Source organism: Anabrus simplex, chromosome 1, assembly GCF_040414725.1.
Source record: "Anabrus simplex isolate iqAnaSimp1 chromosome 1, ASM4041472v1, whole genome shotgun sequence".
Lineage (NCBI taxonomy): Eukaryota > Metazoa > Arthropoda > Insecta > Orthoptera > Tettigoniidae > Anabrus > Anabrus simplex.
The window spans coordinates 1609778387-1609791944 of NC_090265.1; the positions used below are offsets into that span (position 1 = coordinate 1609778387).

The 13558-nt window shown below is 46.7% G+C and overlaps 1 protein-coding gene across 1 annotated transcript in view; it reads right to left on the reverse strand.

Annotated features, from left to right (window-relative positions):
• Positions 1–12779, reverse strand: part of LOC137498562 (mucin-2-like) — a 36356-nt gene extending 23577 nt beyond the window's left edge. Inside the window, exons 1-10 of the mRNA XM_068226353.1 lie at positions 11109–12779; positions 10425–10484; positions 9765–9848; positions 9123–9194; positions 8331–8435; positions 8049–8108; positions 7191–7253; positions 6531–6824; positions 5211–5699; positions 972–1274 (exon numbers count right to left, since the gene is read on the reverse strand). Coding sequence (XP_068082454.1) covers positions 972–1274; positions 5211–5699; positions 6531–6824; positions 7191–7253; positions 8049–8108; positions 8331–8435; positions 9123–9194; positions 9765–9848; positions 10425–10484; positions 11109–12779 — 3201 coding nt within the window. The remainder of the gene's footprint in view (positions 1–971; positions 1275–5210; positions 5700–6530; positions 6825–7190; positions 7254–8048; positions 8109–8330; positions 8436–9122; positions 9195–9764; positions 9849–10424; positions 10485–11108) is intronic.
• Positions 12780–13558: the final 779 nt, after the last annotated feature.

Sequence of the window (13558 nt, forward strand, 5' to 3'; positions counted from 1 at the left end):
ATAGGAGTGGTACTGGTTACCTCAGTAGTGGTGATAGGAGTGGTACTGGTTACCTCAGTAGTGGTGATAGGAGTGGTACTGGTTACCTCAGTAGTGGTGATAGGAGTGGTACTGGTTACCTCTGTAGTGATGATAGGAGTGGTACTGGTTACCTCAGTAGTGGTGATAGGAGTGGTACTGGTTACCTCAGTAGTGGTGATAGGAGTGGTACTGGTTACCTCTGTAGTGGTGATAGGAGTGGTACTGGTTACCTCAGTAGTGGTGATAGGAGTGGTACTGGTTACCTCAGTAGTGGTGATAGGAGTGGTACTGGAAGTCTCAGTAGTGGTGATAGGAGTGGTACTGGTTACCTCAGTAGTGGTGATAGGAGTGGTACTGGAAGTCTCAGTAGTGGTGATAGGAGTGGTACTGGTTACCTCAGTAGTGGTGATAGGAGTGGTACTGGAAGTCTCAGTAGTGGTGATAGGAGTAGTACTGGTTACCTCAGTAGTGGTGATAGGAGTGGTACTGGAAGTCTCAGTAGTGGTGATAGGAGTGGTACTGGTTACCTCAGTAGTGGTGATAGGAGTGGTACTGGAAGTCTCAGTAGTGGTGATAGGAGCGGTACTGGTAACCTCAGTAGTGGTGATAGGAGTGGTACTGGAAGTCTCAGTAGTGGTGATAGGAGTGGTACTGGTAACCTCAGTAGCGGTGATAGGAGTGGTACCGGTTACCTCAGTAGTGGTGATAGGAGTGGTACTGGATGTCTCAGTAGTGGTGATAGGAGTGGTACTGGAAGTCTCAGTAGTGGTGATAGGAGTGGTACTGGTTACCTCAGTAGTGGTGATAGGAGTGGTACTGGAAGTCTCAGTAGTGGTGATAGGAGTGGTACTGGTAACCTCAGTAGTGGTGATAGGAGTGGAACTGGTTACCTCAGTAGTGGTGATAGGAGTGGTACTGGTTACCTCAGTAGTGGTGACAGGAGTGGTACTGGAAGTCTCAGTAGTGCTGATAGGAGTGGTACTGGGAGTCTCAGTAGTGGTGATAGGAGTGGTACTGGTTACCTCAGTAGTGGTGATAGGAGTGGTACTGGAAGTCTCAGTAGTGGTGATAGGAGCGGTACTGGTAACCTCAGTAGTGGTGATAGGAGTGGTACTGGTTACCTCAGTAGTGGTGATAGGCGTGGTACTGGTTACCTCAGTAGTGGTGATAGGAGTGGTACTGGTTACCTCAGGAGTGCCGATAGGAGTGGTACTGGAAGTCTCAGTAGTGCTGATAGGAGTGGTACTGGTTACCTCAGTAGTGGTGATAGGAGTGGTACTGGAAATCTCAGTAGTGGTGATAGGCGTGGTACTGGTTACCTCAGTAGTGGTGATAGGAGTGGTACTGGTTACCACAGGAGTGCCGATAGGAGTGGTACTGGAAGTCTCAGTAGTGCTGATAGGAGTGGTACTGGTTACCTCAGTAGTGGTGATAGGAGTGGTGTTGGTTACCTCAGTAGTGGTGATAGGAGTGGTACTGGAAGTCTCAGTAGTGGTGATAGGAGTGGTACTGGTTACCTCAGTAGTGGTGATAGGAGTGGTACTGGAAGTCTCAGTAGTGGTGATAGGAGTGGTACTGGAAGTCTCAGTAGTGGTGATAGGAGTGGTACTGGTTACCTCAGTAGTGGTGATAGGAGTGGTACTGGTTACCTCAGTAGTGGTGATAGGAGTGGTACTGGTTACCTCAGTAGTGGTGATAGGAGTGGTACTGGTTACCTCAGTAGTGGTGATAGGAGTGGTACTGGTTACCTCAGTAGTGGTGATAGGAGTGCTACTGCTTACCTCAGTAGTGGTGATAGGAGTGGTACTGGAAGTCTCAGTAGTGCTGATAGGAGTAGTACTGGTTACTTCAGTAGTGGTGATAGGAGTAGTACTGGTTACCTCAGTAGTGGTGATAGGAGTGGTACTGGTTACCTCAGTAGTGGTGATAGGAGTAGTACTGGTTACCTCAGTAGTGGTGATAGGAAAGGTACTGGTTACCTCAGTAGTGGTGATAGGAGTGGTACTGGAAGTCTCAGTAGTGGTGATAGGAGTGGTACTGGTTACCTCAGTAGTGGTGATAGGAGTGCTACTGCTTACCTCAGTAGTGGTGATAGGAGTAGTACTGGTTACCTCAGTAGTGGTGATAGGAGTGCTACTGCTTACCTCAGTAGTGGTGATAGGAGTGGTACTGGAAGTCTCAGTAGTGGTGATAGGAGTGGTACTGGTTACCTCAGTAGTGGTGATAGGAAAGGTACTGGTTACCTCAGTAGTGGTGATAGTAGTGGTACTGGAAGTCTCAGTAGTGGTGATAGGAGTAGTACTGGTTACCTCAGTAGTGGTGATAGGAGTGGTACTGGTTACCTCAGTAGTGGTGATAGGAGTGGTACTGGTTACCACAGTAGTGGTGATAGGAGTGGTACTGGTTACCTCAGTAGTGGTGATAGGAGTGGTACTGGAAGTCTCAGTAGTGGTGATAGGAGTAGTACTGGTTACCTCAGTAGTGGTGATAGGAGTGGTACTGGTTACCTCAGTAGTGGTGATAGGAGTGGTACTGGTTACCTCAGTAGTGGTGATAGGAGTGGTACTGGTTACCTCAGTAGTGGTGATAGGAGTGGTACTGGTTACCTCAGTAGTGGTGATAGGAGTGGTACTGGAAGTCTCAGTAGTGGTGATAGGAGTAGTACTGGTTACCTCAGTAGTGGTGACAGGAGTGGTACTGGTTACCTCAGTAGTGGTGATAGGAGTGGTACTGGTTACCTCAGTAGTGGTGATAGGAGTGGTACTGGTTACCTCAGTAGTGGTGATAGCAGTGGTACTGGAAGTCTCAGTAGTGCTGATAGGAGTGGTACTGGAAGTCTCAGTAGTGCTGATAGGAGTGGTACTGGTTACCACAGTAGTGGTGATAGGAGTGGTACTGGTTACCTCAGTAGTGGTGATAGGAGTGGTACTGGTTACCTCAGTAGTGGTGATAGGAGTGGTACTGGTGACCTCAGTAGTGGTGATAGGAGTGGTACTGGTTACCACAGTAGTGGTGATAGGAGTGGTACTGGTTACCACAGTAGTGTTGATAGGAGTGGTACTGGTTACCTCAGTAGTGGTGATAGGAGTGGTACTGGAAGTCTCAGTAGTGGTGATAGGAGTGGTACTGGTTACCTCAGTAGTGGTGATAGGTGTGGTACTGGTTACCTCAGTAGTGGTGATAGGAGTGGTATTGGAAGTCTCAGTAGTGCTGATAGGAGTGGTACTGGAAGTCTCAGTAGTGCTGATAGGAGTTGTACTGGTTACGTCAGTAGTGGTGATAGGAGTATTACTGGAAGTCTCAGTAGTGGTGATAGGAGTTGTACTGGTTACCTCAGTAGTGGTGATAGAAGTGGTACTGGTTACCTCAGTAGTGGTGATAGGAGTGGTACTGGTAACCTCAGTAGTGGTGATAGGAGTGGTACTGGTAACCTCAGTAGTGGTGATAGAGGTGGTACTGGTTACCTCAGTAGTGGTGATAGGAGTGGTACTGGTTACCTCAGTAGTGGTGATAGGAGTGGTACTGGTAACCTCAATAGTGGTGATAGGAGCGGTACTGGAAGTCTCAGTAGTGGTGATAGGAGTGGTACTGGTTACCTCAGTAGTGGTGATAGGAGTGGTACTGGAAGTCTCAGTAGTGGTGATAGGAGTGGTACTGGAAGTCTCAGTAGTGGTGATAGGAGTGGTACTGGTTACCTCAGTAGTGGTGATAGGAGTGGTACTGGTTACCTCAGTAGTGGTGATAGGAGCGGTACTGGAAGTCTCAGTAGTGGTGATAGGAGTGGTACTGGAAGTCTCAGTAGTGCTGATAGGAGTGGTACTGGAAGTCTCAGTAGTGGTGATAGGAGTGGTACTGGTGACCTCAGTAGTGGTGATAGGAGTGGTACTGGTTACCACAGTAGTGGTGATAGGAGTGGTACTGGTTACCTCAGTAGTGGTGATAGGAGTGGTACTGGAAGTCTCAGTAGTGGTGATAGGAGTGGTACTGGTTAACTCAGTAGTGGTGATAGGAGTGGTACTGTTTACCTCAGTAGTGGTGATAGGAGTGGTACTGGTAACCTCAGTAGTGGTGATAGGAGTGGTACTGGTTAACTCAGTAGTGCTGATAGGAGTGGTACTGGAAGTCTCAGTAGTGGTGATAGGAGTGGTACTGGTTACCTCAGTAGTGGTGATAGGAGTGGTACTGGTTACCTCAGTAGTGGTGATAGGAGTGGTACTGGTGACCTCAGTAGTGGTGATAGGAGTGGTACTGGTTACCACAGTAGTGGTGATAGGAGTGGTACTGGTTACCTCAGTAGTGGTGATAGGAGTGGTACTGGAAGTCTCAGTAGTGGTGATAGGAGTGGTACTGGTTAACTCAGTAGTGGTGATAGGAGTGGTACTGTTTACCTCAGTAGTGGTGATAGGAGTGGTACTGGTAACCTCAGTAGTGGTGATAGGAGTGGTACTGGTTACCTCAGTAGTGGTGATAGGAGTGGTATTGGAAGTCTCAGTAGTGGTGATAGGAGTGGTACTGGTTACCTCAGTAGTGGTGATAGGAGTGGTACTGGAAGTCACAGTAGTGGTGATAGGAGTGGTACTGGAAGTCTCAGTAGTGGTGATAGGAGTGGTACTGGTTACCTCAGTAGTGGTGATAGGAGTGGTACTGGAAGTCTCAGTAGTGGTGATAGGAGTAGTACTGGAAATCTCAGTAGTGGTGATAGTAGTGGTACTGGTTACCTCAGTAGTGGTGATAGGAGTGGTACTGGTTACCTCAGTAGTGGTGACAGGAGTGGTACTGGAAATCTCAGTAGTGCTGATAGGAGTGGTACTGGAAGTCTCAGTAGTGGTGATAGGAGTGGTACTGGTTACCTCAGTAGTGGTGATAGGAGTGGTACTGGAAGTCTCAGTAGTGGTGATAGGAGCGGTACTGGTAACCTCAGTAGTGGTGATAGGAGTGGTACTGGAAGTCTCAGTAGTGGTGATAGGAGTGGTACTGGTAACCTCAGTAGTGGTGATAGGAGTGGTACTGGTTACCTCAGTAGTGGTGATAGGAGTGGTACTGGATGTCTCAGTAGTGGTGATAGGAGTGGTACTGGAAGTCTCAGTAGTGGTGATAGGAGTGGTACTGGTAACCTCAGTAGTGGTGATAGGAGTGGTACTGGTTACCTCAGTAGTGGTGATAGGAGTGGTACTGGAAGTCTCAGTAGTGGTGATAGGAGTGGTACTGGTTACCTCAGTAGTGGTTACAGGAGTGGTACTGGAAGTCTCAGTAGTGCTGATAGGAGTGGTACTGGAAGTCTCAGTAGTGGTGATAGGAGTGGTACTGGAAGTCCCAGTAGTGGTGATAGGAGTGGTACTGGAAGTCTCAGTAGTGGTGATAGGAGTGGTACTGGAAGTCTCAGTAGTGGTGATACTCGTGGTACTGGTTACCTCAGTAGTGGTGATTGGAGTGGTACTGGTTACCTCAGGAGTGCCGATAGGAGTGGTACTGGAAGTCTCAGTAGTGCTGATAGGAGTGGTACTGGTTACCTCAGTAGTGGTGACAGGAGTGGTACTGGAAGTCTCAGTAGTGCTGATAGGAGTGGTACTGGAAGTCTCAGTAGTGGTGATAGGAGTGGTACTGGAAGTCCCAGTAGTGGTGATAGGAGTGGTACTGGAAGTCTCAGTAGTTGTGATAGGAGTGGTACTGGAAGTCTCAGTAGTGGTGATACTCGTGGTACTGGTTACCTCAGTAGTGGTGATAGGAGTGGTATTGGTTACCTCAGTAGTGGTGATAGGAGTGGTACTGGAAGTCTCAGTAGTGGTGATAGGAGTGGTACTGGTTACCTCAGTAGTGGTGATAGGAGTGGTACTGGAAGTATCAGTAGTGGTGATAGGAGTGGTACTGGTTACCTCAGTAGTGGTGATAAGAGTGGTAATGGAAGTCTCAGTAGTGCTGATAGGAGTGGTACTGGAAGTCTCAGTAGTGCTGATAGGAGTTGTACTGGTTACGTCAGTAGTGGTGATAGGAGTATTACTGGAAGTCTCAGTAGTGGTGATAGGAGTTGTACTGGTTACCTCAGTAGTGGTGATAGAAGTGGTACTGGTTACCTCAGTAGTGGTGATAGGAGTGGTACTGGTAACCTCAGTAGTGGTGATAGGAGTGGTACTGGTAACCTCAGTAGTGGTGATAGGGGTGGTACTGGTTACCTCAGTAGTGGTGATAGGAGTGGTACTGGTTACCTCAGTAGTGGTGATAGGAGTGGTACTGGTAACCTCAGTAGTGGTGATAGGAGTGGTACTGGAAGTCTCAGTAGTGGTGATAGGAGTGGTACTGGTAACCTCAGTAGTGGTGATAGGAGTGGTACTGGTTACCTCAGTAGTGGTGATAGGAGTGGTACTGGTTACCTCAGTAGTGGTGATAGGAGTGGTACTGGTTACCTCAGTAGTGGTGATAGGAGTGGTACTGGAAATCTCAGTAGTGGTGATAGGAGTGGTACTGGAAGTCTCAGTAGTGGTGATAGGAGTAGTACTGGTTACCTCAGTAGTGGTGATAGGAGTGGTACTGGAAATCTCAGTAGTGGTGATAGGAGTGGTACTGGTTACCTCAGTAGTGGTGATAGGAGTGGTACTGGAAGTCTCAGTAGTGGTGATAGGAGTGGTACTGGAAGTCTCAGTAGTAGTGATAGGAGTGGTACTGGTTACCTCAGTAGTGGTGATAGGAGTGGTACTGGAAGTCTCAGTAGTGGTGATAGGAGTGGTACTGGAAGTCTCAGTAGTGGTGATAGGAGTGGTACTGGAAGTCTCAGTGGTGGTGATAGGAGTGGTACTGGAAGTCTCAGTAGTGCTGATAGGAGTGGTACTTGAATTCTCAGTAGTGGTGATAGGAGTGGTACTGGAAGTCTCAGTAGTTGTGATAGGAGTGGTACTGGTTACCTCAGTAGTGGTGATAGGAGTGGTACTGGAAGTCTCAGTAGTGGTGATAGGAGTGGTACTGGAAGTCTCAGTAGTGGTGATAGGAGTGGTACTGGTTACCTCAGTAGTGGTGACAGGAGTGGTACTGGTTACCTCAGTAGTGGTGATAGGAGTGGTACTGGAAGTCTCAGTAGTAGTGATAGGAGTGGTACTGGTTACCTCAGTAGTGGTGACAGGAGTGGTACTGGAAGTCTCAGTAGTGCTGATAGGAGTGGTACTGGTTACTTCAGTAGTGGTGATAGGAGTGGTACTGGTTACCTCAGTAGTGGTGATAGGAGTGGTACTGGAAGTCTCAGTAGTGCTGATAGGAGTGGTACTGGTTACCTCACTAGTGGTGATAGGAGTGGTACTGGAAGTCTCAGTAGTGGTGATAGGAGTGGTACCGGTTACCTCAGTAGTGGTGATAGGAGTGGTACTGGAAGTCTCAGTAGTGGTGATAGGAGTGGTACTGGTTACCTCAGTAGTGGTGATAGGAGTGGTACTGGAAGTCTCAGTAGTGGTGATAGGAGTGGTACTGGTTACCTCAGTAGTGGTGATAGGAGTGGTACTGGAAGTCTCAGTAGTGCTGATAGGAGTGGAACTGGTTACGTCAGTAGTGGTGATAGGAGTATTACTGGAAGTCTCAGTAGTGGTGATAGGAGTGGTACTGGTTACCTCAGTAGTGGTGACAGGAGTGGTACTTGAAGTCTCAGTAGTGCTGATAGGAGTGGTACTGGTTACCTCAGTAGTGGTGATAGGAGTGGTACTGGAAGTCTTAGTAGTGGTGATAGGAGTGGTACTGGTTACCTCAGTAGTGGTGATAGGAGTGGTACTGGAAGTCTCAGTAGTGGTGATAGGAGTGGTACTGGTTACCTCAGTAGTGGTGACAGGAGTGGTACTGGAAGTCTCAGTAGTGGTGATAGGAGTGGTACTGGTTACCTCAGTAGTGGTGATAGGAGTGGTACTGGAAGTCTCAGTAGTGGTGATAGGAGTGGTACTGGTTACCTCAGTAGTGGTGACAGGAGTGGTACTGGAAGTCTCAGTAGTGCTGATAGGAGTGGTACTGGTTACCTCAGTAGTGATGATAGGAGTGGTACTGGAAGTCTCAGTAGTGGTGATAGGAGTGGTACTGGTAACCTCAGTAGTGGTGATAGGAGTGGTACTGGAAGTCTCAGTAGTGGTGATAGGCGTGGTACTGGTTACCTCAGTAGTGGTGATAGGAGTGGTACTGGTTACCTCAGTAGTGCTGATAGGAGTGGTACTGGTTACCTCAGTAGTGGTGATAGGAGTGGTACTGGTTACCTCAGTAGTGGTGATAGGAGTGGTACTGGTTACCTCAGTAGTGGTGATAGGAGTGGTACTGGTTACCTCAGTAGTGGTGATAGGAGTGGTACTGGAAGTCTCAGTAGTGGTGATAGGAGTGGTACTGGATGTCTCAGTAGTGCTGATAGGAGTGGTACTGGAAGTCTCAGTAGTGCTGATAGGAGTGGTAATGGAAGTCTCAGTAGTGGTGATAGGAGTGGTACTGGTAACCTCAGTAGTGGTGATAGGAGTGGTACTTGTTGCCTCAGTAGTGGTGATAGGAGTGGTACTGGAAGTCTCAGTAGTTCTGATAGGAGTGGTAATGGAAGTCTCAGTAGTGCTGATAGGAGTGGTATTGGAAGTCTCAGTAGTGCTGATAGGAGTGGTACTGGAAGTCTCAGTAGTGGTGATAGGAGTGGTACTGGAAGTCTCAGTAGTGTAGATAGGAGTGGTACTGGAAGTCTCAGTAGTGGTGATAGGAGTGGTACTGGAAGTCTCAGTAGTGGTGATAGGAGTGGTACTGGAAGTATCAGTAGTGGTGATAGGAGTGGTACTGGTTACCTCAGTAGTGGTGATAAGAGTGGTACTGGAAGTCTCAGTAGTGCTGATAGGAGTGGTACTGGAAGTCTCAGTAGTGCTGATAGGAGTGGTACTGGTTACGTCAGTAGTGGTGATAGGAGTATTACTGGAAGTCTCAGTAGTGGTGATAGGAGTTGTACTGGTTACCTCAGTAGTGGTGATAGAAGTGGTACTGGTTACCTCAGTAGTGGTGATGGGAGTGGTACTGGTAACCTCAGTAGTGGTGATAGGAGTGGTACTGGTAACCTCAGTAGTGGTGATAGGGGTGGTACTGGTTACCTCAGTAGTGGTGATAGGAGTGGTACTGGTTACCTCAGTAGTGGTGATAGGAGTGGTACTGGTAACCTCAGTAGTGGTGATAGGAGTGGTACTGGAAGTCTCAGTAGTGGTGATAGGAGTGGTACTGGTAACCTCAGTAGTGGTGATAGGAATGGTACTGGTTACCTCAGTTGTGGTGATAGGAGTGGTACTGGTTACCTCAGTAGTGGTGATAGGAGTGGTACTGGTTACCTCAGTAGTGGTGATAGGAGTGGTACTGGAAATCTCAGTAGTGGTGATAGGAGTGGTACTGGAAGTCTCAGTAGTGGTGATAGGAGTAGTACTGGTTACCTCAGTAGTGGTGATAGGAGTGGTACTGGAAATCTCAGTAGTGGTGATAGGAGTGGTACTGGTTACCTCAGTAGTGGTGATAGGAGTGGTACTGGAAGTCTCAGTAGTGGTGATAGGAGTGGTACTGGAAGTCTCAGTAGTGGTGATAGGAGTGGTACTGGAAGTCTCAGTAGTAGTGATAGGAGTGGTACTGGTTACCTCAGTAGTGGTGATAGGAGTGGTACTGGAAGTCTCAGTAGTGGTGATAGGAGTGGTACTGGAAGTCTCAGTAGTGGTGATAGGAGTGGTACTGGAAGTCTCAGTGGTGGTGATAGGAGTGGTACTGGAAGTCTCAGTAGTGCTGATAGGAGTGGTACTGGAAGTCTCAGTAGTGGTGATAGGAGTGGTACTGGAAGTCTCAGTAGTGGTGATAGGAGTGGTACTGGTTACCTCAGTCGTGGTGATAGGAGTGGTACTGGAAGTCTCAGTAGTGGTGATAGGAGTGGTACTGGAAGTCTCAGTAGTGGTGATAGGAGTGGTACTGGTTACCTCAGTAGTGGTGACAGGAGTGGTACTGGTTACCTCAGTAGTGGTGATAGGAGTGGTACTGGAAGTCTCAGTAGTAGTGATAGGAGTGGTACTGGTTACCTCAGTAGTGGTGACAGGAGTGGTACTGGAAGTCTCAGTAGTGCTGATAGGAGTGGTACTGGTTACTTCAGTAGTGGTGATAGGAGTGGTACTGGTTACCTCAGTAGTGGTGATAGGAGTGGTACTGGAAGTCTCAGTAGTGCTGATAGGAGTGGTACTGGTTACCTCAGTAGTGGTGATAGGAGTGGTACTGGAAGTCTCAGTAGTGGTGATAGGAGTGGTACTGGTTACCTCAGTAGTGGTGATAGGAGTGGTACTGGAAGTCTCAGAAGTGGTGATAGGAGTGGTACTGGTTACCTCAGTAGTGGTGATAGGAGTGGTACTGGAAGTCTCAGTAGTGCTGATAGGAGTGGTACTGGTTACGTCAGTAGTGGTGATAGGACTATTACTGGAAGTCTCAGTAGTGGTGATAGGAGTGGTACTGGTTACCTCAGTAGTGGTGACAGGAGTGGTACTGGAAGTCTCAGTAGTGCTGATAGGAGTGGTACTGGTTACCTCAGTAGTGGTGATAGGAGTGGTACTGGAAGTCTTAGTAGTGGTGATAGGAGAGGTACTGGTTACCTCAGTAGTGGTGATAGGAGTGGTACTGGAAGTCTCAGTAGTGGTGATAGGAGTGGTACTGCTTACCTCAGAAGTGGTGATAGGAGTGGTACTGGTTACCTCAGTAGTGGGGATAGGAGTGGTACTGGTTACCGCAGTAGTGGTGATAGGAGTGGTACTGGTAACCTCCGTAGTGGTGATAGGAGTGGTACTGGTAACCTCAGTAGTGGTGATAGGAGTGGTACTGGAAGTCTCAGTAGTGCTGATAGGAGTAGTACTGGAGGTCTCAGTAGTGGTGATAGGAGTGGTACTGGAAGTCTCAGTAGTGCTGATAGGAGTGGTACTGGTTACCTCAGTAGTGGTGATAGGAGTGGTACTGGATGTCTCATTAGTGGTGATAGGAGTGGTACTGGTAACCTCCGTAGTGGTGATAGGAGTGGTACTGGTAACCTCAGTAGTGGTGATAGGAGTGGTACTGGAAGTCTCAGTAGTGCTGATAGGAGTGGTACTGGTTACCTCAGTAGTGGTCATAGGAGTGGTACTGGTAACCTCAGTAGTGGTGACAGGAGTAGTACTGGAAGTCTCAGTAGTGGTGATAGGAGTGGTACTGGTAAACTCAGTAGTGGTGATAGGAGTGGTACTAGAACTCACAGTAGTGGTGATAGGAGTGGGACTCGAAGTGTCAGTAGTGGTGATGGGGGTGGTACTAGAAGTGTCTGTAGTGATGATAGGAGTGGTACTTGAAGTCACAGTAGTGGTGATAGGAGTGGTAGTAGAAATCCCAGTACTTGTGATAGGAGTGGTAATAGAAATCTCTGTAGTTGTGATAGAAGTGGTACTGGTTATGTCATTGGTGATAGGAGTGGTAGTGTTTATCTTAGTGGTGGTAGGAGTGGTACTGGTTATCTTAGTAGTGGTGATAGGTGTGGTACTGGAGATCTCGGTGGTGGTGGTAGGAGTGGTACTGGTTATCTCAGTAGTTTTGATATTAGTGGTACTGTTTATCTCAGTAGTGGTGATAGGAGTGGTACTAGAGGTCTCAGTAGTGGTGATAGGAATGTTGCTTGATGTCTCAGTAGTGGTGGTGATAGGTGTGGTACTTTTAATTGTGCTGATAGAAGTTGTAATCTCTGTAGTACTCATGTGTGTAGTGCTTTCAATAGTACTGTTCGGAATTGTAATATCTGTAGTACTCACGGGAATTGTTGTTTCTTCAGTACTGAAGGGAGTTGTATTCACGGTAGTAGTCAAGGGATTTGTACTTGCATTAGTACTGATAGAAGTTGTAATCGCTGTAGTACTCATGGGAGTATTAGGGGCTGTAAGTTCCGTAGTACTCATGGTTGTTATACTCTCTGTTGTACTGATAGGAGTTGTAATCTCTGTGGTACTCATTGGAGTGGTACTTTCAGTAGTACTGATAGGAGGGGTAGAACTGTGTTGTTCCGTGTTTATGCTCTCTGTGTTAGATGTATTTATTGCGGTTGTAGTACTGATTTGTGTTGTTGATGTTTCTGTGTCAATCGTACTTATTATTTCTGTGCTGGTAGTGTATATTTTGTCCGTCGTTATAGCGGTTATGATTGTGGCAGTACTTGTGTCTGTGCTACTTAATTCTGATGTAGTTATTCTTGGGTCAGTGCAGATAGCTTCAGTGTCCTCTTCACATATTGTTCCTGTGGGACATGCGTTTTCATCTCCCATTGCTATATTACCAACAGTACTTGGTAGACACATAATGAAATGGGTTGTGTTTATGCATAAGAAGTCTTTTGTTCCGCAGTCTTTAAACTCTTGATCTTCACATATGAGTGGGCTATTTGTTGAACATTTGGTTCCTGTAGAACATGTGTGTAGATCTACTGGTGGTGTGTGGTCATCAACACAGAACACAAAATGTGTATTGTTGTAGCAATAGTAATTATAGTCATTGCATGGATAGTATATTGATGGCTCCGTAGTAGTTGCCAGTATGGTCGTTCTAGGGTCTATACATGGAACGTTGTTGCCATCCTTACATTCTAAGTTGGCTGCACACGAATGAGGCTCACCAATTGGTACATTGTTAGTACCAGACTGTATGCAGTCCTGGAAATGAGTTGTATTGACACAGAGATAATCACTAGAACCACAATCTTTGTAATCTGGATCTATACATATAAGTGGGCTGTTTTCTGAGCATATCATTTCAGGAGGGCACGGATTTAAGTCATCAGGAGGTGTGTGATCGTCAAAGCAGAAAACAAACTGTGTCTCATTATAGCAGTAATAACCATATTCATTGCATGGGTACAATATTTGATATGTTGTCGATTCTATTTGTGTGTCTCGGAGATGGGAGAGTTTGCGTTCCTTAATTTCCCTAATGAATCGGCTTTTGACGGATGTGTTACTTACAAGTGTGTTTTGTTTTGGAATATCTTTGGATTCTGTACATATAGAATGGCTATCCTGGTTACATATTGCTCCTGATGGGCATTGTTGTGGATATCCATACAGTATATTACCTGCAATACTTTGTATGCAAATAATGAAATGTGTTAAGTTAAGGCACAAATGTTCTCTGTTGCCACAATCCAAAACATTTTTCTCTTCACATATAACAGGGCTGCTTGGTGAACACACAGTTCCAAGAGAGCATGAATATAAGTTATCAGGAGGTGTGTTATCATCAGAGCAGAGAACGAAGTGTGTCTCATTGTAGCAATAATAATTGTAGTCATTACAAATATAATTTGTTGGTGTATGTTTAGTTAATGTTGTTAATGTAGTAGAAGATTCTTCTTGACATGGGACCTGCCTACCATCCTTACATCCATTACCCTTTGGACACATTTGTGGTTCACCAATTGCTATAAATCTGCTGTCATTTTTCACACACACCTGGAAATGTGTTGAATTGCTACAAATATAGTCACTAGAACCACACTGCTTGAGTTTATTGTCTACACAGATAAGTGGGTTAT